We start from the raw sequence: 25,759 nt of genomic DNA on the forward strand, positions 1-25,759 counted from the left end.
GCGTTCGAGGTGGTGGTCCATGAACCCGTTAGCTCGGATCCATTCACAATTATCGGATGTTTTCTGTTTTGCAGATCAACCCGTTTCACAAGGTACCAACTCTTGACGACTCGGGATTTGTCGTTTATGAGAGGTTTGTAAACATACGAAGTTTTTTACACAGACCATGCATAAGCACAAATGGTGTGCAACCAAGAGTCTGCAAAAGCGTACAATACAATGTGCACGAGCTTAGATTGACTTGAGGTGCGTCATTGTGCCGCATGGAGATCTTGGGCAAAACAAGGAATGTTCGCTTGACCTTTATTAATTTTCATCGAAGGCCCAGCCTTCTCGAAGACGCGCCCTGCAAGTAGCACGAATCTTTATGTCCCATAATGTGAATTTGTGACTTAAACTCTATTAATTTTGATTGTTGCCGGTCACACTGGAGCAACTTGGCTCGTGCGTATCGAGATAATAGATTAAATAAACGGTAAACAATTAGATAACTGATTTAATTATTATTCAATTATTTACCTTTAACGTATATGATATCTTGCGAGAGAAACCTTCTAAGGCATTCAAATTTATCCGCTAGGTGATTTAGTGTAATATATGCGACTGCGAGAAAATAATACTCGAGCGACACAAGCCAAATCCTATCAAATACAACTTTTGCTGATAAACGTCGAAAAATTACGTGATTTTTTTGTCTTAAGGAAGGTAGAAGCATTGCAAAGATTTATAAAGATGAGTGTTATTGAAAATTTAAAGAAATGAAGGACACTATTGTTTAGAATTTCAGGGCTAAACCCTTAAATAAAGAAAAAAAAGAAACACCCTAGCCACCTTTATTGTGATGGTTATGCATGACAAAATGTCGCATTGCATAGTGGCTGCATACCGTTTGAGCACTATGCAAAGGCTCTCGGGAAACGAGCAGCAGCCCGTCTGACAAGTCAGTACATATCTGCATCTGCCTCTCTGACTGACTGGGGCGCTTTTATACTTGCTGGATCTTTGTTTGCATTTATTATGCTTATATTATTATTTAGAACTAAAAATAATGGTACATTGACGTCTAATTATGCATACCTGCCAACCTGTTTACTCAGAAGCTCATAAAAGTCTAGCGGGCAAAACCTGGGGCCCTCGAAGGGGAGGGGTGGTGCGATTCAGCAAGCATTCCAAAAGAACTTGTTATTGAGCAAGTTAGTGCTTAGGTTTACCAAACACGTAGTCGATGGCACAGAGTAGAAGAAAATTAAGCAGGGGAACAGTAAAAAGAAAAGAAACGGATACGAGTAACTTTCATTTTCCCTTGCCCTCTGCTTCATGGTATTCTACTCTGCACCAGGAACAATGTTTAGTAAGTCGAGACAAGCATTGACTCTTCAAGGTTGCCCTGAGCACACACCTTTTGTGGGATACGTACAGTCAACCCATTCTTTAAAAGTACCGCGTGAGCGTCGGCCGACCGGCCTCCTCAGCGCATTCTAACGGTGCGAAGCGAGATCATCAAGATGGTTCTGATTTAGGTGATCTATCTTAGTCTTGCTGACCTCATCGCTTCACGCCGTTAGAATGTGCTCACCGGGGCGTCACTCTACGCACACGCGGTACTCTTAAGAATTGGTTGACTGAACATATTTATTAATGATTATTTACCTTTTGACGCACCACAGAAGCAGCTACAAACTTGGAACAGTAGAAAATGACAGGGAACACATTGTTGATGTTATTGATCACTGTGGCACCGCCGCTTAAACCAGTGTTATAGCACCCCCATGGCAGTAACTTTTTAACAGCGGAGCTGTTTAAGCTGGCCGTAAGTTATGCCGCGATCCGCAAAACCTCGCCGATCCGCAAAACAACGCCACTGCGTTGCCTAGCAACTCCATACCAGCTGTGCGATAGCTTCGCCGAGCTGGGGATAGAGAGCTGAGAGAGAGTGAAAGCGGAGTAAAAAAATAGCATCGCGTAGCATAGCGGATGCGAGGTGGAGAGGAGGAATGAGGCATGTGGTAGTGGGACGCGTTGAGCTGCTGTCGACGCCGAACACGCCTGGTGTCCGTTACTGCAGCCGATGCCTCTGGCGGTGGCTCGGCAGGTTTCGACCAGACAACTGGACACTAGTTGCTTCCGAAAGACTGAAGCGAGAGCTAGGGAAGCTGAAACCAAGCGTCGCATAAGAGAACATCTCAAGTTTAGATTGTGGGAACCCGATACTTACCGTAAACGAAGAAATGAAGATCCGGAAGCTTGTAAACATGGCCGGTTGAACTCGTCGCGATACTTCGCAGAACATCGCAAAGCAATCCTGAGCACCAGGAAACTAAGTATGTGGTTTGCCACTATACTAGGCTTTCCCCAGCTCCGCTGGTCTCTGGTGTTTGCGGTAGCAGAGCCACGCATAATTTTTTCAGCGACGTTTCCTTTGCCTATTTTGCCTGCTTTGGGAAGTGCTTGAAGCAAGTGCTATTCTAGTGTCGCTTCATAATCGTCAAAACTTTAATGGTACGGGCGAAGACAGGTTGCCGAAATTATGCTCCCACGTTGTTTGTAGTACTAAAAACACAACTGTTCACATTCAGCAGCATTGGAATTATACAGAATGGTATACCTGCTGCGCGGCGCTGCCGCAAGAGCGTGCCGTGCAGGTATACCTTAAACCTTCAATTCTTTTTTGCATGCACGACTGTCCAATCGTTCAGTACCTTTAAGCCTTTGTCGCAAACAAAATTTGTTTTTCAATAACTTTATGCAACAAGAGAGCCTGAATTCATAAACTTTGCAAAAATTCGCGAGAGTTCGCAGGTATGTTTGATGTACTGACACCTTAGGATATATACAGCAATGGAACGGAGGATTTTCTGCTTAAGAAGACAAATGATTTCGCTAAGTCCAGCACCACTTACACGAGAAATTTCATTTCGAAATGTTTCGTATAGATCACATGGCTGAGTCTAGCAAAAAGTCTTTATCTGTACAACGTATGAAATACGTTGGGACAAATGTATTGTATCAGCTGTAAGCAATTCTGACTTTTTTTTTCTCCGTGAGAATTCGTACACATATCGAAAGTGTGAAAAATCACGATGGCTATTGCCCAGCTGTATTTGCATTTGAAATGTGCTTTTAAAGATATCTTTATTATCTACGGTTTGGGACGCCCCGCGTAATGAGATGCGCCGCGTATGAACGTCATTTTCTATACAAAGCTGCCTACGTGTGCACAGAGGAGTACGACAGGACCATTGTGGGGACTTGTCGGTTCGCAGCCTAGAGCTTTGCAGCTTTCGAGAGGGGCTTCTTTTCTTCTTTTTTTCTATCCCTTGTAGCATCGCCATTGCTTACTACCTGCTACGCAAGTATGCTCCCAAGTCAGAACTCTATCCGGAGTGTGTGAAGGAGCGCACCCGCATCGACCAAATCCTCGCCGCTGTTTCGTCCACAATTCAACCGCACAAGATGGCCTTTTTCGTGAGTACCAATTTGCTGCAGCAATCCACCTCTCGCACTTGGACCACACTGGGCCTTTATTGACTTCGAGGAATGGAGGAACCTTTAAGGCTAACTACATTGCCCGGTGCATGTGTTGTTCTGTTCGGTTTGCAAGGCATGCAAAATATTGCTTCCTAGCTAGCCTATCCATATTCCTCATCAGTGGTATTTTAAGCTAAAGAAAGTGTTCAAAAATAACTGAGGAATGACGTAGCACTACTGTGGAGAGAGAAAGAAAGCGTAGTTCTCTATTGGAAGGCAGAGAGTTTTGTCACCGTGTATACGGGCAATTAATTACATGCTACTCTGCATACGGAGTGAGAAATGGATTGAAAGATATCGAACGAGAATGCAAAAAAAATGTGCGGGTAAATTTGGGAATCCTATTTATGGCTCAGACGATGCAAAACATTTCAGGCCTTTGTCTGCGATGTATAGTGAATAATTGTTATAGTTTTTCGGGATGGTAAAATTCTGAAAGGTATGATGACAAAAAATCTAAGCGCAGCCGCAGTTTTGAAGGCCAGGGTGTAGGACATAACATGCTGCGTAAGTGGAGCCGAGTGTAACAATTCATATGCATGTGGCGTTCAAGATTAACTTCTTGTCCCCGTAGGCAGGGCCATTAAAGTATTGTGTGCTCCACTATCTTTAAGTTGTCAGAATTAAATCGGTATGGCCCCAACAGGAGTGCCACGTTCTTTCGAAGTCAATGTATCTGGCAGACGAGGAGCTAACTGTGAAATTGTTGAACTGATTCCATGGTGAGATGATCGCTTGAAGTTATCTTGGTGAAACGGCAGGCTTTAGAGGCTATCTGTATCATCATATAGGCTTATTTTGTAAAAGATAACCTAAAGCTTCTGCGCTTCATCTGCAATTGCGCTTTCCCCAATGCGCCTAACCACTCATTTCCCACGAGATGTTTTCTTTTATTTTCAAAAATATTCTTACTAAATACTGCATGGAGAATATCGTCTGATTCATTCCGTTCAAGTGGATAACTTTTTTTTTAATAATGGGGTTTTTACGTGCCAAAAACAGTTCTGATTATGAGGCACGCCGTAGGGGGGGGCTCCGGAAATTTAGACCACCTGGGCTTCTTTAACGTGCACCTAAATCTAAGTACACAGGTGTTTTCGCATTTCGCCCCCATCGAAATGCGGTCGCCGTGGCCGGGATTCGATCCCGCGACCTCGTGCTCAGCAGCCCAACACCATAGCCACTGAGCAACCACGGCGGGTTCAAGTGGATTACTTGAAGAGGCGGACGGCGTCGTCGATTCGTGGTAAAGGATGAACATCCTTTTTAGTGATACGGTTTAGGTGGCGGAAATCAACGCCGAATCGCCACGTGCCATCTTTATTTTTAACCAGCACGACCGGCGGCGCCCAAGGGCTCGATGAGGGCTCAACAATGCTTTTGGCGAGCATCTTGTTTACTTTGTGCTGAATAACATTGCGCTCTGCCGTGGACGCGCGATACGGTCGGCGATGAATGGGAACAGCATCACCAGTGTTTATCCGATGCTTAAAAAAGGGACGTCTGACCAAGTGGTCGATTGTCAGTGTTAAATATGTCGTGGTAGGAAAACAAAAAGCGATATAGGGCGGCTGCTTGGGCAGGTGTGAGGTCCGCAGCGACCATATGGGACGTAATGTGCCGTCGAGGTTCAAGGCATCCTGCGGGTAATCTGGAGGATCTGTAGACGCGTCGGCTGCAAAAAAAGCACATCATCTCCCTCTACGGGCAACCATGGTGGGATGCGAAAGCATCGCGGGGGGTGCGCATCGAGTTTCCGTTTCGTTTCACTTGGCAGCACAACCCAATGAAAGTTAGAGTGAGAGAATGTATTGAGAAGAGAGGAGACGTTTGTACGGGTTGTTGCGCGTTTATTTAGAGATCGCACATGATTCCTGTCGCTGTCGTTCGCGTAAGTGTTCGTTACTAAGGTGTTGAATGCGTCCACGTGTTCGTTACTGTAGAAGAGGCGCACTGCCGCTGGGGCGCGCATCAGTGCCTCCTCCGCGGTAGCAAAGCGACTCTCCCGCAAAGCAACTTCGTTGTCGTCGAGAGCTCTGCCGTCTCCTATCTTGGTCAGTAAGCCGAATATTATCATGCTGCAACTAGCGCCGACGTTGAAGTTGTTCATGGCGTTTCGCACATCGTTGCACACAGAGAGAATGACGGAAGCGCACTTTATACTGCGCCGCGACACTTGCGCCGCCTACCGGCGTACCCATAGAGGGAGAGAGAGAGAGTGAGTGAGAGAGAGAGTTATATGCAATGATTTGCTGCGCCGCACCTGTAGCGGAGAGGGGAGGAGGAGAGCGCGCAGCTGCGTAGGAGAGGAGAATGAGGGAGAGTTGCGAAAGCGCTGTATGGGTGTGGACGCCTCAGAACGGACACTGCCCCGAGCATAAGATGATCTCGCATCTAAAATGTTGCGAGGCGAGAAGGTGGTAAAGACTTCCGACGCTGCTCAGGAGCCACACAGTGCATATAATTTTTCATGTACATATCTCTTTCACGATTTACTGTACTGGACATTACTAAGTAAATGTATTTTGTGCATCGTTTGGTTTCTTGTGTGTACTACGCAAGATTGAGACTGACAAGTTACGTTACATGTTTCTCTACAGCACTAACTAAACCTTATTTTCACATCGCAGTTATTTTTACACCAGCTTAATCCCGTCAGCACACAGTTCTGTGGGCCAAAAAGGAAAATTGCGCGTAGATAGCGTCAAATAATTGCAACGAACGCAAAGAGCACGCTCAACGCAAGGGAAACTAACTGCCGTGCGCGAGTGGCTGGCTACAGGTAAAGGAGGCGTGACTTGTAAACCAAAATACAACAGCAAAAAAGAAAAACTTCTACACACAGGGGGTCGCAAACCTTATATACCAAGCAACGAAGCGCAAAAAATTGTGCGTATTTCAAACGTATACACGGCATATTAAATGTGATTGAATTAGGCAACTTGGTGCATGTTCCCGCCGCCATACATTTACGTCTTTCACCCTCGACGAGTTAACGGCTATTGGTTATAAAGATGTGCAGATGCGATACCGATAAAAAAATCCTAATTAGGGACAAAGCACTTGGAAGCGCGCCGCGAGTAACACTATTTATGAACGCAAGCGTCCCTGAGTCTGAGCTCGTGTGATTCAATATGGTGGCGCGAGCGGGGTTGTCTCCACCCTGAACGGCAGCGCTGGCATCGAGGCACCCTACGCCCTTGTGCACCGCAGCGCCCCTAGCGGTCTCCATGCAAACCAGAGCTACGGACGACGACGAGGGACAAGGCTCGGCCCTAAGCTGCTTCGCCCCTAAAGGTTGAATTAGCCCAGGCAAAGCGGGTATGGAAGGTTTCGCCGTGCCTGCTAGTAGAATCGTCTCCGCCGGCTTCTAATTGGTCCGCGAAAAAACAAGAGCACCCATCCCTCTGCAGCGCAAGATCAAATTTGTCGAATGCGAGCGCGAGTGGTAGCAAGGAGTTCAAGACAAACACGAGGGACGTAGGCTGACTTGACTCGCGTGCTGTTGGGTGCACGGTCTCATTATGCTTTTGAAAACAAATTGGCGATTTGTTCAGTAGTGACGCTGGCTATATTTTGTTTTACCGGCTTCGTGTACATGTGCACAGCTCGATCGAAGAAGGAAAATAGAAAAACTACGAAATCGCAATACCAACTTGGCAAAACAGAGAAATAAAAGTGTTTATTACACAAAAATTATTGCGAATGAAATGAAATAAAGTGGAATTGTGTCAACCCTTCCATCACCCAGGACCAATGCGGGCATTGGAAAGTTGCGTGCCCTGACCTGCTCAGGAGGTTGCGCTTAGTTCAGTGCTCATGCCTATCGGAGTAGTCCACTCTTTTAGAAGTGGTAAGGAGCACTACGCCATTTAGGAGGAGCACCGCTCTTCTATAGCACCAGCCAGTGGCAGTGTACGGTGCGAGAACCTCAAACATATGAATAGTTTTTCTTGAACAATGACAGTGAGGTTTGGGTTGGAAGCTTGAATCGCGCGACGCTTGGTCCTCATGCATCCACGCCGTGTTTCATACTCTTCCTTTACAATCCTGCCTTCGCTCCTTCCACGATGGCAGGAAGGTGCGCACCAACCTGTGCAACTGGATTACATGAAATGGTTTCCATTAGGCCAACTCGGGCCACAATACCACCGACAGTTATCTACCGTCTTCCGTCATCAATATGCGTACCGCAACACCCAGCGTTTTTTTTTTTTTTTCGCCTTGGGTGTCTTGCGAACATGCGACTCGTTCATGACTCCGGTGATGAAGGGTGATGTTTTAGGATCTTAAGTGTTTGCCGCACGATAAGCAATGTGGTTGTTCACGATCACAGATATTTTAGAAACTTGCGCTACACTTAGTGAAAGTCAGGCGTATGAAATGCGCATAGTCGGCTAGAGTGCACCAGCTAAGGTCGACCGGCTTCTATTTTCGTGTACTTGAAATCTTAATTACGTAGCTTTGCTTGTTTCCACGCGGGCTCAGCCTGGCGTCGGGGAGCTCGTCCAAAATTTGAAACACTCGTCTTTCTGTAGAGCTTGAACCCGCTTGCGCAGGTGCGCCTTTTACGTTCGAAACCACAAGCTGAAGCAAAGCTTTTTCCCTCATAGTAATGGGCAGCGCAAACGACGAGGACAAAGAAAGAACCACATAGGACGGGCGTTGAATTTCAAGGACTTTTTATGCACAGAAAACAATTGTTACAGACAGACATACAGCTTGTTGGCCGTCTGTAGACCACAAAGACATTTAGGGATACATATTGGTTTTGGCATTTGAATTGTCAAGCACCCGGCAACTGAGAAATGTGGCAGCCATGGCGCAGTGAAATATGACAATTGTTTTGTTACTACCACGGCGGGGAGGCTCGGCCTACCCGTCTCGACGTGGGAGCGGCCCGCTGCTCTACCGCCTTGAGCGGTAGCGTTCCTCAGGACCTAAATAAAAATCACATCATCTCACCCTACGGGCAACCATGGTGGGTTGCGAAAGCATCGCGGGGGTGTGCGCATCGAGTTTCCGTTTCATTTCATTTGGCAACACAACCCAATGAAAGTTAGAGTGAGAGAATGTATTGAGAATGTATTGAGAATGTATTGTATTGTTGCTTAACTGGCGTCGAAGCACGCCGACGGCCGCGTTACGCTGACGTTCGTTCTGGACGCGCCCGACCTTGCTCAGGTTGTTGTCGAACCAAAGCCGGTCGCACACGTTGCAGCTGTGCCCGAAGCTCCGATCGAGGAAGTCGCGCTTGAACCTCGCGTCAGCACCGTCGAAGCCCGGGCGTTGTAATGGCCTCGAACGTGTTGCTGCTCTGGCCGCAGACTCACGTTGCCTCGTCGCTTCGGGATCGGGAGCTGCCGCTCGACGCTGCCGTTGCGCTTCGACTTTCGGAGCCAGGAGTTCGGGGTCGGCTTGATAACGCTGACGTTATCAAGCCGTCACTTCGGCGTGCCGAGCCCGTGTTGCTTCCGTAGAAGTTTCCTGCCGACGTTGACGTTTACGTTCGGCTTTCCTGGCCCGAAGTTCGGGGTCCGCTTGCCGACGTTTACGTTGGGCTTCGCGAGCCTTCCTTTGCTCCACGGCGCTGCCGCTGCACCTAGCGCCGACGTTGACGTTGTTCATGGCGTTTCGCACGTCGTTGCACAGAGAGAGAATGACGGAAGCACAGCGAACGCGCGTTTTATACTGCGCCGCGACACTTGCGCCTCCTACCGGCGTACCCTTAGAGAGAGAGAGGGAGAGAGTTATATGCATTGATTTGCTGCGCCGCACCTGTAGCGAAGAGGGGGTGAGGGGAGGAGGAGAGCGCACACCTGCGTAGGAGAGGAGCATGAGGGAGAGTTGCGCATGCACAGTATGGGTGCGGACGCCGCAGAACGGACACTGCCCCGAGCATAAGATGCTTTCGCATGTAAAACAGTGACGTGGTCGTCTGTCCCCGACAGGAGCGTCGCCACCGCTATGCCTGCATGTAACACTTGCTTTGTCAAGCCAAAATTTATAACGGGGAGACACATCCGATTAGCGGCAAGGGTTACGACGGAGTGTGGCACAGAGATGTCGCGCGCCAGGGGGACATCAAGAATAGGTGCGACGGCATAGTCGACATCAGGCACGGTTACCGTTGAGGCCTTTTCGACGAAGGTTACGTCTCTTGGAGGCTAAGGTTAAGGCTCTTGGATGTAAGCGAACAAACGCTGTAGTACAGAGGGTGTTCGGCTGTTCGGGGTAATTAAATGCCTGAAAGAGCAGGAAGCTCTAGGCACAGCGTACCGGCGGAACAGTCGATGAGGGCAGAATGCGTCTTCAGAAAGTCGAGTCCGAAAATTAGGCCATGAGGGCAACTGGTCAGCATGGTGAACAGGACTGGAACTTGGCGGCCAGCAATTCCTATTCGAGCAGTGCACATACCGCTGACGGCAACAGTGGCGCCATCGGCGACGCGTACGGCTCGAGTGGTGGCGGGCGTAAAAACTTTCTTTGAGGTGACGACATAGGTTAACGCTCATTATGGATACTTGGGCTCCAGTATCAACCAATGCCGTCAATAGAGCACCATCTACGTTTACTTCAATTAGGTTCGTGTTCGTGAGGAGCGTCAACGGAGGATTTGGGCAGGACGAACGGGATGCAGCAATATAAATGGTTGAAAGGAATCAAGCAAGGCTTTGAGCACTGAGGTTTTGAGGTACTTCACACGGTGCCAAGAAAGCGGGGGCTGCTGGATGCAGGATAACATAGATTGGTTGAAGATTAGGACGCCTTAAATAAAGGTTACAATGACTGCGCATGTATCCATCCAGCGACATTACCCTATTCAGTTGCTGCGAAAAACAATAGCATCGATCTTTCATTTGTTTATGTGAATTGTGCTTTCTGCGCAGCGACCGCTCTTTACCGAAAAGAGAAAGCCCACCAGCGAAGAAGTGGCAGCATTCGAAGAAAATGTGCTCAAGGGTTTTGAGCACCTTATCGGTGACCGCAAGTTCGCCGTCAAAGACAAGTTCACACTGGCTGATATCTGCCTCTTCTCAGCCATGGTAGGAGTTTTCGAGGTAAGCAACATACTCTGCGTACGTACGCCTGCACGCAAAAAAAATAACGCGGAAGATCTTTGAAATATGATTGTAGAATTAATGAAATTATCGAATAGAGCAGAATACAAATATTCGAGAAAAGTTTTTGAATGATACATAGAATACTGAATATTCTCTCATTCGTATAAAAAGAGGCACAGGTGCAGGTCGACTTCACTAGTAAAAAAACAAAAAAAAACAACAAACAAACTAAAAACAAAAACACCTTTCCTATACCAATATTAGTCGCATGCATGTAAGGCCGTCCATGACAGGATGTCCCAACAACTGAGAAATTTGTCAATGATGAACTGCTTTAAATTATCTAACGCACCATGACAATGACAGTAAGGTAACAAGGAAACAGTGTGTCAATAGAAAAGCGTGAAGTCGCGTGTTGATTGAAGGAGGTAAGTGTCATATTACAGCGCATTCATTTAAAGGGATAAAAACATGGTGAAACTTGCCAAATATTAAATTGCTTGGCTTTCCCTGAGGCGACTAATTGGCAGGTAACACAAAATCGAGGCATTGTTACTAAATTACTGAAAATATATGTGCAGAAGCTCACGTCTTTACGAGTTCGCTTGGAAACTGCTGCATCTGTGCAACAAACGTTGCTCTCCTGCAGCAGAATCATTCGTAACAGTTTCCATTTTCATCTGGCTTTCTTACTGCACACTCTAAAAGTACTGTCATATTTGAAATTCCAACAGTAACTAATACCCAAAGTTTCGAGCAGTTAATGTTTGAATCGATCATCAATCAAATAGGCAGGACTATTGCAATGGTACTTGAAATTTCAAATATTCGCATAGCCGTACCTTGAAGATCTAAGTAGCTACTGGTGGTTTTATGAAATGCTGTGGCAGATCTGGTTGTGTGGACGACGCAAAGGAATGGTGTCGAAATGCCTGTCAGTACAGCGCACGTGCTTAACAAACAAGAGAGAATGATTGCAAACCCAGAAACCGCAAATGTGAACCAAAATATTGGAGCACGCTTAAGCTTCGCCTTTAAGAGTAGAACGTGATAGCGTTATCGGGACCCGTTTGCATCGCAACGTTCGCATCTGGCAAGTAGGCTTCATTCACTGCAACCCTGAACGTGGGAAAGCCAGCTTACAAAGACCAAGCTTACACCGATCCCTTTAAAGTTGGCTTCACTTTTAAACGGAGATGCATTGCTGGGAAGGCGTTTTTCCAGGGGCAATATAAGTCGCCTTAAATTAAAATGTCAAGGTCCTAGGACAGTAACTAATACCCAAAGTTTCGAGCAGTTAATGTTTGAATCGATCACCAATCAAATAGGCAGGACTATTGCAATGGTACTTGAAATTTCAAATATTCGCATAGCCGTACCTTGAAGATCTAAGTAGCTACTGGTGGTTTTACGAAATGCTGTGGCAAATCTGGTTGTGTGGACGACGCAAAGGAATGGTGTCCAAATGCCTGTCAGTACAGCGCACGTGCTTAACAAACAAGAGAGAGTGATTGTAAACCCAGAAACCGCAAATGTGAACCAAAATATTGGAGCACGCTTAAGCTTCGCCTTTAAGAGTAGAACGCGATAGCGTTATCGGGACCCGTTTGCATCGCAACGTTCGCATCTGGCAAGTAGGCTTCATTCACTGCAACACTGAACGTGGGAAAGCCAGCTTACAAAGACCAAGCTTACGCCGATCCCCTTAAAGTTGGCTTCACTTTTAAACAGAAATGCATTGCTGGGAAGACGTTTTTCCAGGGGCAATATAAGTTGCCTTAAATTAAAATGTCAAGGTCCTAGGACTTTTTTCAATATATTATTATTGTTCGCTATCGCCCCGACGCGCGCCCATGTCCAAAACGTATTTGGCAGGCCAAGTCCTAATTTGACTGGCCGAGGATGCCAGCGCTATCTGGATAAAATTTTCGCAAGTAGGCTGCCCTAGTGAGCCGGTGCTTTTATGGTAGGAATGCTGGCAAAAGAGGTTTGTGTTTGAGTTTCCTCGTAACAGAATTATGCTTTCTTGTACATTGAAATAACAATCCGACGCCACCATACCTGTAGGTTGTGCTTAATTTGTACTTTACCATTTTTATGACAGATTTCACTGTGAGAAATTCAATTTTTGTTCACTAACATCTTGCCCCACAACGAAGGGCTTGCGCAGTCAGGGTGATGATTTTCTCCTGCACTAAGCGAGAGGGAAAGGACTTTATTCCAGGTCAGACTAAGACCTATACTAACACCTTGCGGATGCGGTGGTTTCCGATGATTTTTTCCGCCACGGACGCCGACATCCACGCCAACGCCGACGCCGAATTTTCTGCGACACGGGGCCCTTAACGCTATCGCGTTAAAACGTGGCATGATCTCCCCCTAGCCTCATATCCATACTGAAACACACTTCGGTGCATGTTTCTAGGGCAGCACACGCGGCTTCGTTTGTACTGGAGGTCTCAACTAAATGTTGCTGTAATTAAAATAATAACTTTGCCCCGGGCACCAACAGCAATAATCGTTTGACAAATAAAGTTTATTCACATTTTATCCTGTCCTATGATCATGGTAGCCACTGTAGCTTGATAGTCGTTGTCCACGCAAGACACTTGTGTTTATTCAGCAAAAATTACTCTTTCATTAAGTTTATTAGCTAAATGTTCATTTCCTGAAATACTGGTTAAGTCGCGAATGAAAACGTTGTGCAGGATATCCAGAAAAGACTGATAGCAGCATTTAAACCAACGCAGGTGTTTTGGGCTCTTTTCCTTCAAAGAAAAATCCAGGAAATTAAAAACAATTTCTCCTACGATTAGGATAATCCCTAAGGCGAAATTTGAGCGGAGCTCTATTCGTGTTTTTATTTGGTGATATATTGCATGGCATGGATAATTTTTCTCGTGCGCACGTTGCAAATGAAGCAAAGTGTGGCGCGACTGCCTCGCTAATCGGGAGACCACGACAGGCAGCGCGTGGGTGACGCTTGAGTGCGATTCACAGCAGCCGCCGCAGACATGCAGCGCTTTGTGTCCATACAGACAACGCGCGCTACTCTGGCGCGTTCTCGTAGCCACCCTCGCCGGAAAGCCCGTCTTGCGTACCACTACGCGTTTCTTCTCACGCTTTCTCTATACCGTCCTCCTCCGCTTTCCGCCTCATGGTTCCGCTGTACCCTTATCCTCCGCTATGCTCCTCAGGCTATCTTCGCTATCGCAGTCTTTCATCTCCCGCTGCGCTCCGCTTTCGCTTTCATCCTTCGCTGTGCTCGTTAGTTCGGTTACGCCAAGGGACAACGCTGACGCAAACGCTCGAAACAGGAACGGGCGCCTAAGAGTTGCGCTCTAAAAGAAAGAAATGCCATCTGACAACACGTCCCCGCGCCAGCAATCGCGGGGAAGGCAAGGTACACCACGTAAATTAGTGCGCTGATCACCCTACTTGCACTGAAAGTCAGGGATTCTCGTTTGATAAGATCGGAATAAGCGCACCGAAAGCGGCTGACGCGTTGAAGAGCACGACCGTTCGTTCCCAGTGCGATGAGTTCGACGCGGATTTGACAAAGTTTAGTTTAGCAGTGCAGCAGTCCATGACAGGCTAGAGGTTATTTCTGTACGCATGCCTACGCCCTTTTTTGGTGGTGTTGTCAGCCTTTGATTGGGCACATGTCGCCACCCGCTAGAGGCTGGGCCAGCATTTTCGGTACGAATTGCTATTTTGCGACTCAATATGTTAATCCGCCAAGATACCACACTAACCCTCACCCAAATAGGCCATGGTGCGTGCGATAGTTCGTACCGTGCAAGTAATATATGTATATATATATATATATATTATTGTTGCAGGGAGACAGCAGGCCCACGAGTGTACAATAGTCTATATCTACAAGCGATGTATATGGCGTTCAGGCAACGGCCATAGTTTTCGTCTTCCTCTAGCTCATGTCGCCTTTTTCCCTTCACCGTAACATCATCCTCCCGGTGGGGTTAGCTCCGTCGCGGTGCAGGTTATGGAGCCTCACTTAATTTGGGACATAGGACTTGTGCCTAGTGACGTGAACAAGTTCGCTGGTAGCGTTGGGAGGCACTGAAGACTGATCTAATGGGGTGATCTCGTATATCACGTCAGAAAGTTGACGTAAGTCTGGTACGGACCAGAATAACGGGGAAGCAGTTTTTTCGACAAGCCGACGCGACCTGAAGGCGTCCAGCGAAGTACAAGGGAACCAGGTGGAAAATGGTGGTCTCGGTGCCAAAGTTCGTAGCGTCGCTATTGAGAAGCTTGCGAGACTGTGAGGCGATCACGGGCGACCTCGCGGGACTGGGCGGCTAAGGCAATATCATCGCGAGCGTAACCAGTGATGGGTGATTGTACTGCAGAAGGTAGCAACGAGTCGAAGGGCAACGTGGGGTCGGGACCATACAAAAGGTAAAATGGCGAGAATTCGGTAGTGTCGTGACGGGACGAGTTATATGCCAAAGTGATGTTTGGTAAAGCAACGTCCCAGTAGCAGTGATCATCGGAAACGTACATGGCCAGCATTTCAGTTAGTGTGCGGTTGAGTCGTTCGGTGAGGCGGTTCGTTTGAGAGTGGTACGCGGTAGCAATCATGTGTTCTATAGAACGGGAGTGGAGGAGATCATCGACGCCCTTCGATAGAAAGTAGCAGCCGTGATCCGTAAGGAACTGGCGAGGGGCGCCATGGTGCAGGATGATGTCGCATAGCAAGAAGTCGGCGACATCTGTAGCGTAGGTGGTTGGCATCGCTCGTGCGATGGCATATCTCGTGGCATAATCTGTTGCTACAGCAGTCAATATTTTTTTTCATTTAATGGAAATTGGAAAGGGGCCAAGGAGGTCGAGGTCCACACGGAAGAAGGGCTGTTTAGGGATATCAGTTGGTTGAAGCAAACCAACAGGAGGCATAGCAGGCGTCTTCCGGCGCTGACACAGGTCACAAGAAGCGACATAACGGCACACAGAGCCGGGCCAGAAGAAGCGGCGCCGCAGGCGGTCGTAAGTACGAGTCATGCTCAGATGTCCAGCAGTTGGAGCGTCGTGAAGTTGCTGGAGCACGACCAGTCGAAGGTGCTTTGGAACGACTAGGAGGAGCTCCGGGCCATCAGGACGAACGCTACGGCTGTATAAGGTTCCATCGCGCAAGGTGAACACCCGGAGGGAAGGGTCATTGCGCGAGGAGCTTAGGCGTTCCATAAGTGTTCGAAGAACAGGATCTTGGCGTTGCTCGTTGCCATTATGGAGAAAGCCGGAGAGGGAGAGAATACTGATGTCCGAGTCTGCATCGGTATCGTCCGGTTGATCCACGGGATTGTGGGACAGGCTGTCAGCGTCTTTATGCAGGCGCCCTGATTTATACATAATAGAAAATGTATATTCTTGTAGACGCAATGTCCAACGTACAAGTCGTTTAGTGGGGTCCTTCATAAAGGAGAGCCAGCAGAGTGCGTGATGATCGGTTACGACACAGAAGGTCCAACCGAAAAGGTACGGTCGAAATTTCGCGACCGCCCATACGAGCGCGAGATATTCCCCCTCAGTAATGGAGTAATTTCGCTCGGGCGTGGAAAGAAGGCGGCTGGAGTAAGCGATGACACGGTCTTGGCCCGGTTAACGCTGAGCGAGGACAACACCGATACCATGACCACTCGCGTCAGTTCGTACTTCAGTGGGCGCAGAAGGGTCAAAGTGCGAGAAAATTGGGGAAGTTGTCAGCTGGTGAATTAGGGTAGAGTCCGCTTTATCCTACATTGGGCCCCAAGAGAAAAAGACATGTATCTTAAGAAGGTCAGTGAAAGGGTGAGCGATATCGGCAAATTTTTTCACAAATCGCCGGAAATAAGAGATTTAGCCAAGAAAACTGCGGACATTGTTGGTTGAAGAAGGTACAGGAAAATTTCGCAAGGCGGGAACTTTCTGTAGATCAGTTTGGATTCCGGTGGCGTTTACGAGATGGCCGAGCATGGTAATTTCACAGTGACCGAAATGGCACTTGGAGGAGTTTAGCTGAAGGCCAGCACTGCGAAACATGGAGAGTATGGTCGTGAGGCGCCACAGGTGGCTCTCAAAGTTCGGCGAAAACACAATCACATTGTCGAGGTAGCAGAGCCAGGTAAATCACTTCAAGCTGCGCAGGAGAGAGTCCATCGTGCGCTCCGATGTAGCTGGGGCATTGCATAATCTAATGGGCATGACTTTGGACTGGTAAAGACCGTTGATGTGACGAAGGTGGTTTTCTCGCACTCCATCTCATCAACACTAATCTGCCTATAGCCGGAATGGAGGTCAATTGATGAAAAGTATTGGGATGCGTGAAGGCAGTCAAGAGCGTCGTCAATGCGAGGCAGGGGATAAACATCCTTCTTTGTTATCCTCTAGGGATGACGGGATTCAACTCAGAAGCGCCACGAGTTGCTTTTTTCTTACTAAGACAACCGGTGATGCCTACGGGCTACTGGAAGGTTCAGTGATGTCCTTGTGCATCCTCTTGTTGACCTCCTTCTGTATGAAGGCCCTTTCTGTTGTGGAGACACGATATGGCCGCCTACGAATGGGGCTGGCGTCACCGGTGTTGATGCGATGCGTTACAACAAATGTCTGGCCAAGTGGATGGTCGTCCACATCAAAGATATATCGATAAGATGACAGAAGGTGACGAAGAGCTGTTGTTTGCTCGGAAGGAACGTCAGGGGCAATCATCTTACAAACATCGTCCGCAGGCGTCGAGCAGGAAAGAGTGGGTGACAAAGGTCCGTTGGCACTGTGGAAGGATTCAGAGGCCAAAGAATAGATCTCAAATTCTTCCAAAGAAGTGATATGCGCTATGGCGATACCGTGTGGCAGCACATACGTAGAAATACCAAAATTGGGGATGGGCACGCGAGCACACTTTTCGAGGATCCGTATTATGGTGTACGGTAGGGCAACATTGCGCGACAAAACCACGTCAGTAAGCGGCGACAAGACGTACTCGTCATCAGGTACGGGAGGACAGGGCGTCAGGAGGACATTTGTAGCCGCCTGTAAAGACAGCCGTGCAAACTCGGCAGAACATAAGCGGTGTGAAGCACAAGTTGTGGCGTCGGCAGGAAGTGGCAGATCCAACCGTACAACACCTGCGCAGCAGTTGATTAGGCAGAGTATTTGGAAAGGAAGTCTTGGCCAAAAATTAGGTCGTGCGGACAGTGCTCAAGGACAATAAATAAAACAACGGTATAATGGCTCCCAATGGTCACACGTGCTGCGCACATTCCGATAACATATGAAGTACTCCCATCGGCGACTCGCACAGTGCACGGTACGGCGGGCGCCAGAACGTTTTTGAGCCTTCGGCGGAGAGCAGCGCTCATAACGGAAAGCTAGGCCCCGGTGTCAACGAGAGATGTAACAGGACCACCACCAATTTCAATGTCCAGTATAGGTTTCCACGTGTAGGCAGGCTCAACAGAGGATTTGTGGGCCGGGTCGGAGTTGCAGCTTCACCTCCGGGAGTTGCACCGCCTAGTTTCCCGAAGTGAAGCGACAGGTTGCAGACGGGGATGAGGAGCGGTGAACGAGAGCCGAACGGGACCGATGACCGTGCGGAGACAGGGAGCGGCTGGATCTTGATGGAGCACTGTCGGCGTTCCTAGCCGGCGTATAGGGCGTGACAGTTCGATTGTCTGGCACTTTGCGGTAGTCACTCGGAGACGGGGGGTTGCCACCGAGGAGGCGACGACCAGCGGTTGCAGCTATGACGGGCAATGTGTCCAGTCAGTCAGTAAAATAACTTTATTTAAAGGCCCTGCGTTTGTGGGACGGGCAAATGGTCCCGCCTAGGTGACGGCCAGGAGCTCTTGAGCCCTGGCGGCTTCCTCGGCCCGCTGGACAGCCCAAAGTCGATCGTCAAGGGCAGAGCTGAGCAACACAATCTCCCAGCGCACGCGGAGGCGATCGCGAGAGGCTGCATCCCCATTATTGTTTGTTATGCCTCGACATTCCCATAGCATATGTTCCAGATTAGCTCTAGAACCACAGTTCTTGCATTTGTCTGTCTTGCACATGTCTGGGTAAATGAGATGTGAGATCACCGGGTTCGGATAAGTTCTGGTCTGTAATTGCCGCCATTCGACAGACTGCTTTTTGCTGAGCTTTTGGTGAGGTGGTGGGAAAATGCACCTTTGCAATTTGTAGTGTTGTGTGATGTCATTAAATCTGGTCATACAATCCTTCCATTCCCACTCCTCTCCATCCTCGTTCTCAGGAGACGCTAAGGTGCCCGCCGTATTATCGGCCGTGACTCGGTCCGTAAGCCCTCGAGCCACGTCATGCGCCGTCTTATTATTATTGCTTTCTCCTGGCGAGGTGGAGGTGTGAGCGGGTGTCCATATTAAATAAACATCTTTTTCTTGACTTTTGGTACCTGCCATTAGGATTCGTAGTGCTTCAGGAGAGATTCGGCCATTAGCAAAATTTCTTACTGCCGCCTGAGAGTCACTGACTATTACGTCCGTTTTACGGACGCCGCTATGTACGGAACGAATAAAAAGGGCGCAGTGGCAGTGGTATGCGACCGCCGAGGCCACGTCACCTCCAGTGCATCGACCCGCCCCTGCACGATCACGGAAGCGGAAGAACTGGCCATCGCGTTAGCCATCCGCGAAGGTCAACACGCAAAAAAACCACTGACGATCCTCACGGACTCCCAGCAGGCCTGCCGCAACTTCCTACAGGGAAGAATCGCAAGACCTGCGGCACAAGTCCTAGCCCAAATACCTAAGGAGGACACTGACGACAACACCATCATAACCATCATTTGGATACCGGGTCACGCTGCCATCACGGGTAACCTGTATGCCGACAGAGCAGCTCGAGAATTTGCATATAACCGAGCACTCATGACGCCGACTGCAGATGACCCTGACCCAGTTGACCCCGAGTATTCAGCAATCCTGAACTACCACAGAGGGAGTCGCTTGCGATATCCCCCACCCCATCGAATACTAAAGACGGAGGATGCCGCTGCCTGGCGTAGGCTCCAGACAGGCACTTACACGAACCTACACATATTACATCGCCTGCACCCCACAGCCTACAGGGACGAATGCCCGTGGTGTGGGGCCACACCAACCCTATACCACATTACGTGGGAGTGCACGCTACGCAACATAGAACACCATGACACGAACACCACGAGGGAGCAATGGGAGGCACTGCTGTCCAGCTCGGCCCTCGACGACCAGCTCAAGCTGATCCAGAGAGCAGAGAAGATGGCAAGAGCCAGCGGAGCCCTGGACTAGGGGCCCCGACCATTAGCGATGCCCCATTGGGGCAAGACAAAACTATATTTGAATTAAAGTTTATCTATCTATCTACGTCCGCTTCGGTCTGTGATATTGCTAGCGCAATAGCTATCTCCTCCGCAGTCTCGATATTTACTGTGCTTGCCGTAACGCATGTTTTGCACTTCTTTTCATGATCAATTACTACGGCTGTAAAGCCGCGCCTGTGCTTGTATCTAGCAGCATCTACAAATACTGCGTCTTGACTATTCCCAAATTTCTTTTGTATGACCATTGCTCTGCTTTCTCTTCTGCCTTTATGGTACACGGGATGCATGTTATTTGGTAATGGGGGAACGGTTATCGTATCCCTGACACAATTCGGGATGTCCACTTTGGTTCCGTTTTGAGTATGGTACCCAATACCTAGTTTTTCTGGTATGTGTCTTCCTGTCTTGGTCTTGGAAAGGCGTTCGTACTGCGCTATCCGCTGCGCCTCTATGAGCTCATCTATTGTGTTGTGCAGGCCTAATTCTAATAGCCTGTCGGTACTAGTGCTGATTGGTAGTCCTACGGCTTGTTTATAAATTTTCCTAATGAGGCATTCTAATTTAATCTTTTCTGCAGCGTACAATCTAAGGTAGGGTACAACGTATACGATCCTGCTGATAACGAACGCCTGTACCAGTCTGATCATGTTTCCTTCCTTCATTCCACTGTGTCTGTTGGCTATCCTTTTGATCAACCTCATAACTTGAGATACTGCGCCTTCTAACTTCCTAACGGTTTCTCCATTGTTGCCTTTTGCTTCAATGAGCAGTCCTAAAACTCTGATTTTATCAACCTTATATATGGGTTTGTCATCGGCAGTCTTCAATTGTACGTCCGTTTCTACATTGTCTGCCCCCCTGTAGCTGTTTGGTTTACGGCCCCTGCGAGTTGGCCGGTACAATAATAATTCCGATTTTTCCGCCGAGCAATGTGTCCAATACCGGAACAATTAAAACAGATGGGTGTATCATCCGCTGTGCGCCAGTCAGCTGGGCTGCGACAGAGCGGCGGAAAGCTTTGCGCCCGGGAGCGAGCGGCTGGAGAAATCTGGTAAGTGTTCGTATGGCGGACCGAGCAGAGAGATGGAATGGCCAAACTCGCTATTTTCTCCCGAACGACCGCTTGTATAAGCGATATAGCGAGCACGCTTTCCCGATAGTTGGAACGAACTGGAGCCGGAGCCATGGCCTCAAGTTCATGGCGAACGATGCGCGTTATCTCTTCCGGTCCTGTCGGTTGGTCGATGTCGCGGCAGTATTGGGCAATCTGTCGAAAGCTTGAGCGACGCGGCGGCCCTTCGCTTGTTCGAAGCGCCGGCACTTCTTTATAATTGCATCCCCAGTGGCACATCAGGAGACTGAACACATCACCTGCAGTACCTTTTAGTATGTGACCAATCTTGACTTCCTTGGTCACGTTGTTATCAGCCGTGCGACAGAGGGCCAGCACATCCTGTATGTACAGGACATAGGATTCTGTTGACGTCTGAGCGCTGCATGCAAGTGCTTTTCTTTTGCTGCCAATTGATGACCGGAAGGTCTGTCAACCAGGTCTCGCATTTCTTCTTTGCAGGCATCCCTGCTCGTTAGGTCAGCTTCATGTGTATCGTACCACTGCCTCGCAGTTCCTCTGAGATAAAACATCAGTTTTGCTAGCATCATTGTTGGATTCCTCCTGTTGTCGCACACTCGCTCGTTCATCGCAAGCCAGTCCTCAACGTCGGCGTTGACCGTGCCACAAAATGTCCTCGGGTCCCGCGGATAAGTGAGGATGACCGTTGGCACGGACTGCTGAGGCGTTGTCGGTTGTGTCGGTTGATATACCATTGTGGCGGCAGGTAGATGACGTCCACTGCGAAGTTCCGTGATTGTGCCCCACACCTTCCACCAAAATGTTGCAGGAAGAAAGCAGGCCCACGAGTGTAGAATAATTTATATTTACAAGCGATGTATGTGGCGTTCAGGCAACGGCCAGAGTCTTCGTCTTCCTCAAGTTCATGTCACTTTCTTCTTTCCCTTTACCGTAACGAAATATACACATGGATTCGTATTCACATTGCTCTTTACCAAACGTTTCGAAAAACACGTTTATTTTCTGTGCAAGTGCGAGAGCAAAAACAAGGCTTTATAAGCTTCACGTTCTTCAGGTGAGACGATGATATATCAAGCGCATGTCATGATGCTCCAGCATTTGTCCCGTCCAGTGTTTCGAGCGACTTGCCCCTGTAATGCAATAGATGTGGCAGCTTCAAATAAAAGTCAAGAGAAACTTGAATATTGAAGGTGTGTGCACGTTCCCTCCTGATTTGCAATATACCATAATTCAAGGAATTTGTTTATTAGCCCGTCATCATCGACACATGTCAGCGGGTAACAAAAGAGACACCACTGCGACATGCCATTTTACACTATTCGTAGTAACGGTCGGGGTCTCGCAAAATTCAGCGGCAAAGCTTTTTCGAGATGTCACCAACCTAAAAATCCGTTGAGCATGAGTGTGTATGAGGTTCCCCGTGACGCGCCGACGCATCGTCATGCGGTATTGTCATGCCCATTAGAGTTAGTATATTAAATCTTATGTCCGCCCTCTTCCCCTCTTCCCCATGTGGCGGTTGCGGGAGAGGGCACCGTCGGCAAAAGAGCAGGATCACAGTCGCCTTCCCCAACGGCGCTCGCGTCGCTGGAATCGGCACATGTATGACGAATCGGCTTATATGTATAGTCACCATCACTTCAGATGTTCTAGTTAACAGCTGTGTTTTATACGAAATTTAGCTCTGAAAAAAACTAATACTACCTAAAAAACGTCACTGTGACGACTGTATGCCAGTATGCGCATCATTCCTTTAAAAAAGCAAGCCGTTTACTAAAACCTTTCGGCTATTCGTTTACATTTCTGGTTTCCATACAAGGTTTCTCAAGGCACAGGCGTCCCCACGTACGCAATGTTTGTCGCAAAAGCGTGTGAGTAGTAAAACTTTCAAGTACAAAATTGTATACTGTAGCTCTTTTAATGTTAAATAACCTAGAGTATGCTATTAAGCAAACAGGAATGATGGAATGCCTTCCCGCTCCTATTGGTGCTCGTAGTCAGCTACCATTGTGCAAAGAACACTTCGAGAAGCGATATAAAAAGAATTTGAGTGGTTAACAACGCTGCGCCGGATCACATTTAGTAAGGTACAGATCTGTATTGTTGATGCGTAGAGAAATCACGAGAATGGTTGAAGCTTGTCCCCCCTTGTTCTTGCCAGAAGTAATGTCGCGAGGGGACCACTCCCAAAGGGAACAGCCGAGTGCAGCGCATGTCCAGAGTTTCCTCTCTCATACGAATAGAATCGCCTACATTTTGAGCAGATAACTTCTGGTTGGTAACTGTGACTTCTGTCGACACACCTGGGCCGTGCACTGACATTTTGCATGTTGTTGCATCCGTGTCATTTTCTTCGTATTTCTGATTGTATGAAGCTTGTGGACTATAGATAGACGATTTTTGCCAAACTACCCTTCACCGTACGTGCCCCTTTGTGGTTGTTTATACATTACAGAGGGCAATGAAGCTTGAAATATTACTCAATCCTAACCGTTTCTGAAGTAATAGCTTAACGTTTAGACATTGAAGAGGACAATGAAGTTCGAATAATTATTTGACCGTCATCGTCTGTGAAGTGACAACACAAAAATCTGGAAAGCGGGAGCACCTGCCACGGTCAGGCCTGTGACTTCAAACAAAAAGTTACGTTGTCCAAGATAAGCGCTACTGCAGTGTTTGAAAACGTTGTGCTTGTATGTTGCCATTAGAATGACGATGGGCTAATTGTCTCTTTAACGCCTCTGATTGGACGTGTACTCTTCCCCCTCCCGCCTTTATGAAGAAGCAGTGTTTCAAAGCGAAGCTAATAAATATAATTAAGTCCACTTTTCCAGTTCAGAAAACGCGTGCGCGACAGAAGCTCCACCGTATATTCTAAGAGAACTGTGATCAGGGCTTAGAACGCGGACAGGAAACATTACACATTGTTAAGGAAGTTGACATGAAGGAGCATATGTATGAAATAGTGAGCTAATTGGTCTTGAATAATTGTTCAGGTTGTTCAGAGGCATACCATCAAAGAGTTCTCGTGTTCGTCACTTTTTGTATGTCCTTGTCATCTTGCCGATTCAACTTCAGAATATCTGTATCATTCATACGAGAATAGACCAAAGTGAGAGTGAAATGTAAGTGTGAAAATAAGTGATCAATTTCGCTAAGTTACAATACCAGCTCAGCTATAAATTGGTGATGTAACATTCGTAGCGCTATTTTTCTGCTTAGAGTGGCGCATTTTGTCAGTAGGGTGGCCACAGTGTTGGGTCAAATGTGTGACGTCACCAAACACAGTTCACAGTAAATGCACACATATTTCAAATTTCTATTGCGAATGTAAGTAATTTCTATCAATTGTAATTTCCATTCCGACTGGCTTTAAAAACATTCCGTAGTTCAAGAATTTCCAGCCTCCGTGACTTTCAGATTTTTAACCAGCGCACAGCTTATTGTTTGACAAAATATCGCAGCATTGATGACTACAAAATTGCCTAGCATGCTTTCTGGAACGCAAGTACAATAACTATGCTAAGTTACTTTTATTTATAAAATGTTTTTATTGCATGACACATATAGCTCAATTAGTCTTAATGAAATAAATTACCTAACAGGTGGGCGTTACATACGCGACAAATTGCAATGTGCTGGTTACTAGTTAAAGATGTTTATTTAAGTTCTTTCTAATTATTACTCATTTCAGGCCACATGTTTTAATGAAACAATAACAGCGAAAAAGCAGTTGAGTCACGTCTATTTAGCAGTAAGGTCAAGGCAATAGCTGCCTTATATCTCCTAATCTTCTAGAAATGCACTTCAGTTTCAATTCAGATCTCATTGAAATGTTGGGCGCCCGCTGTTAGGACACTGTAAGCCGGAAAGCCCATTTATTTCCTAAAATAATTTTAGGGCTCGATATCTAGAAAGTGGTGCTATACTTTCCATTTCTATTAAGTAAACATGACTTCCCTGCGCCTTGGTTTCAATCTCGTAATTGCAATATGTCTCCTACAGTGCCTAATTAAAAGTTCATTAACGAATCTCGTTATTTATCTACTTGAACATCGCGAGCTGTCACGGAAGTCCCGTCCTTATCTTCCTTAAATGAACCTGAAAATGCGGAACAACGCTTTGTGTCACCTGTTATTAAAAAAAAAAATCGGTTCGGAAAAAGTTATGCAGGTGGTTCACAGCTCTCTAAATGCATCCTAAATTTCTAGCATTTCAAAAGAGGCACTGTAACATGTATTCCAATGCTACTTTCAAATTTCAGATGCGCTTCTTCAACAAGGCCAAGTTTCAGAAGCTGAGCAGCTACTACGAGCGCGTCTTGCCCGAAATTGCTGGCTACGATGAAATCTTCAAGCCAGCCATCACCCTCTTGCAGGAGCGCATGAAGTGAACCCTGGGAGGCCGAAAACAATGTCGTAAAATCAGTTCAGCTGCAGCAGCATGCCATTCACCGGAATAAAATGTGACAGACTTTGTGATACAGGGTTTCAAAATGATGGCCTCTAGGTATTTTGCTGCTGACTTATGGAACTGTTGCAGACGTCTCTAGGTGCTGATTTCCAACCTAGCGAAAAGTATGCTAAACAGTGGGCAGGATTGAGAGCTCGAGCATAAGGACCTGCAACAAAATGCCAGCTTGGGTAAATTTGTTATAAATCCGTACTATATTAGTATTGAGGCAGGAGAAAGACATGGAAGAGTGAAGGAAAGGCAGGGAGGTCAACCGGACGAACATCTGATTTGCTA

At 47.5% G+C, this 25,759-nt stretch overlaps 1 protein-coding gene across 1 annotated transcript; it reads left to right on the top strand.

Annotated features, from left to right (window-relative positions):
• On the top strand, positions 1-25,520 carry LOC119444771 (glutathione S-transferase 4). Its single transcript, XM_037709119.2, has 4 exons — positions 1-133; positions 3,324-3,465; positions 10,419-10,589; positions 25,275-25,520. Exons 1-4 carry the CDS (start codon positions 57-59, stop codon positions 25,401-25,403), a joined length of 519 nt encoding a protein of 172 aa, XP_037565047.2. The 5' UTR covers positions 1-56; the 3' UTR covers positions 25,404-25,520.
• The last annotated feature ends 239 nt before the right edge of the window (positions 25,521-25,759 follow it).

The sequence above is a fragment of the Dermacentor silvarum genome, chromosome 3 (assembly GCF_013339745.2).
Source record: "Dermacentor silvarum isolate Dsil-2018 chromosome 3, BIME_Dsil_1.4, whole genome shotgun sequence".
NCBI classification, from domain to species: domain Eukaryota; kingdom Metazoa; phylum Arthropoda; class Arachnida; order Ixodida; family Ixodidae; genus Dermacentor; species Dermacentor silvarum.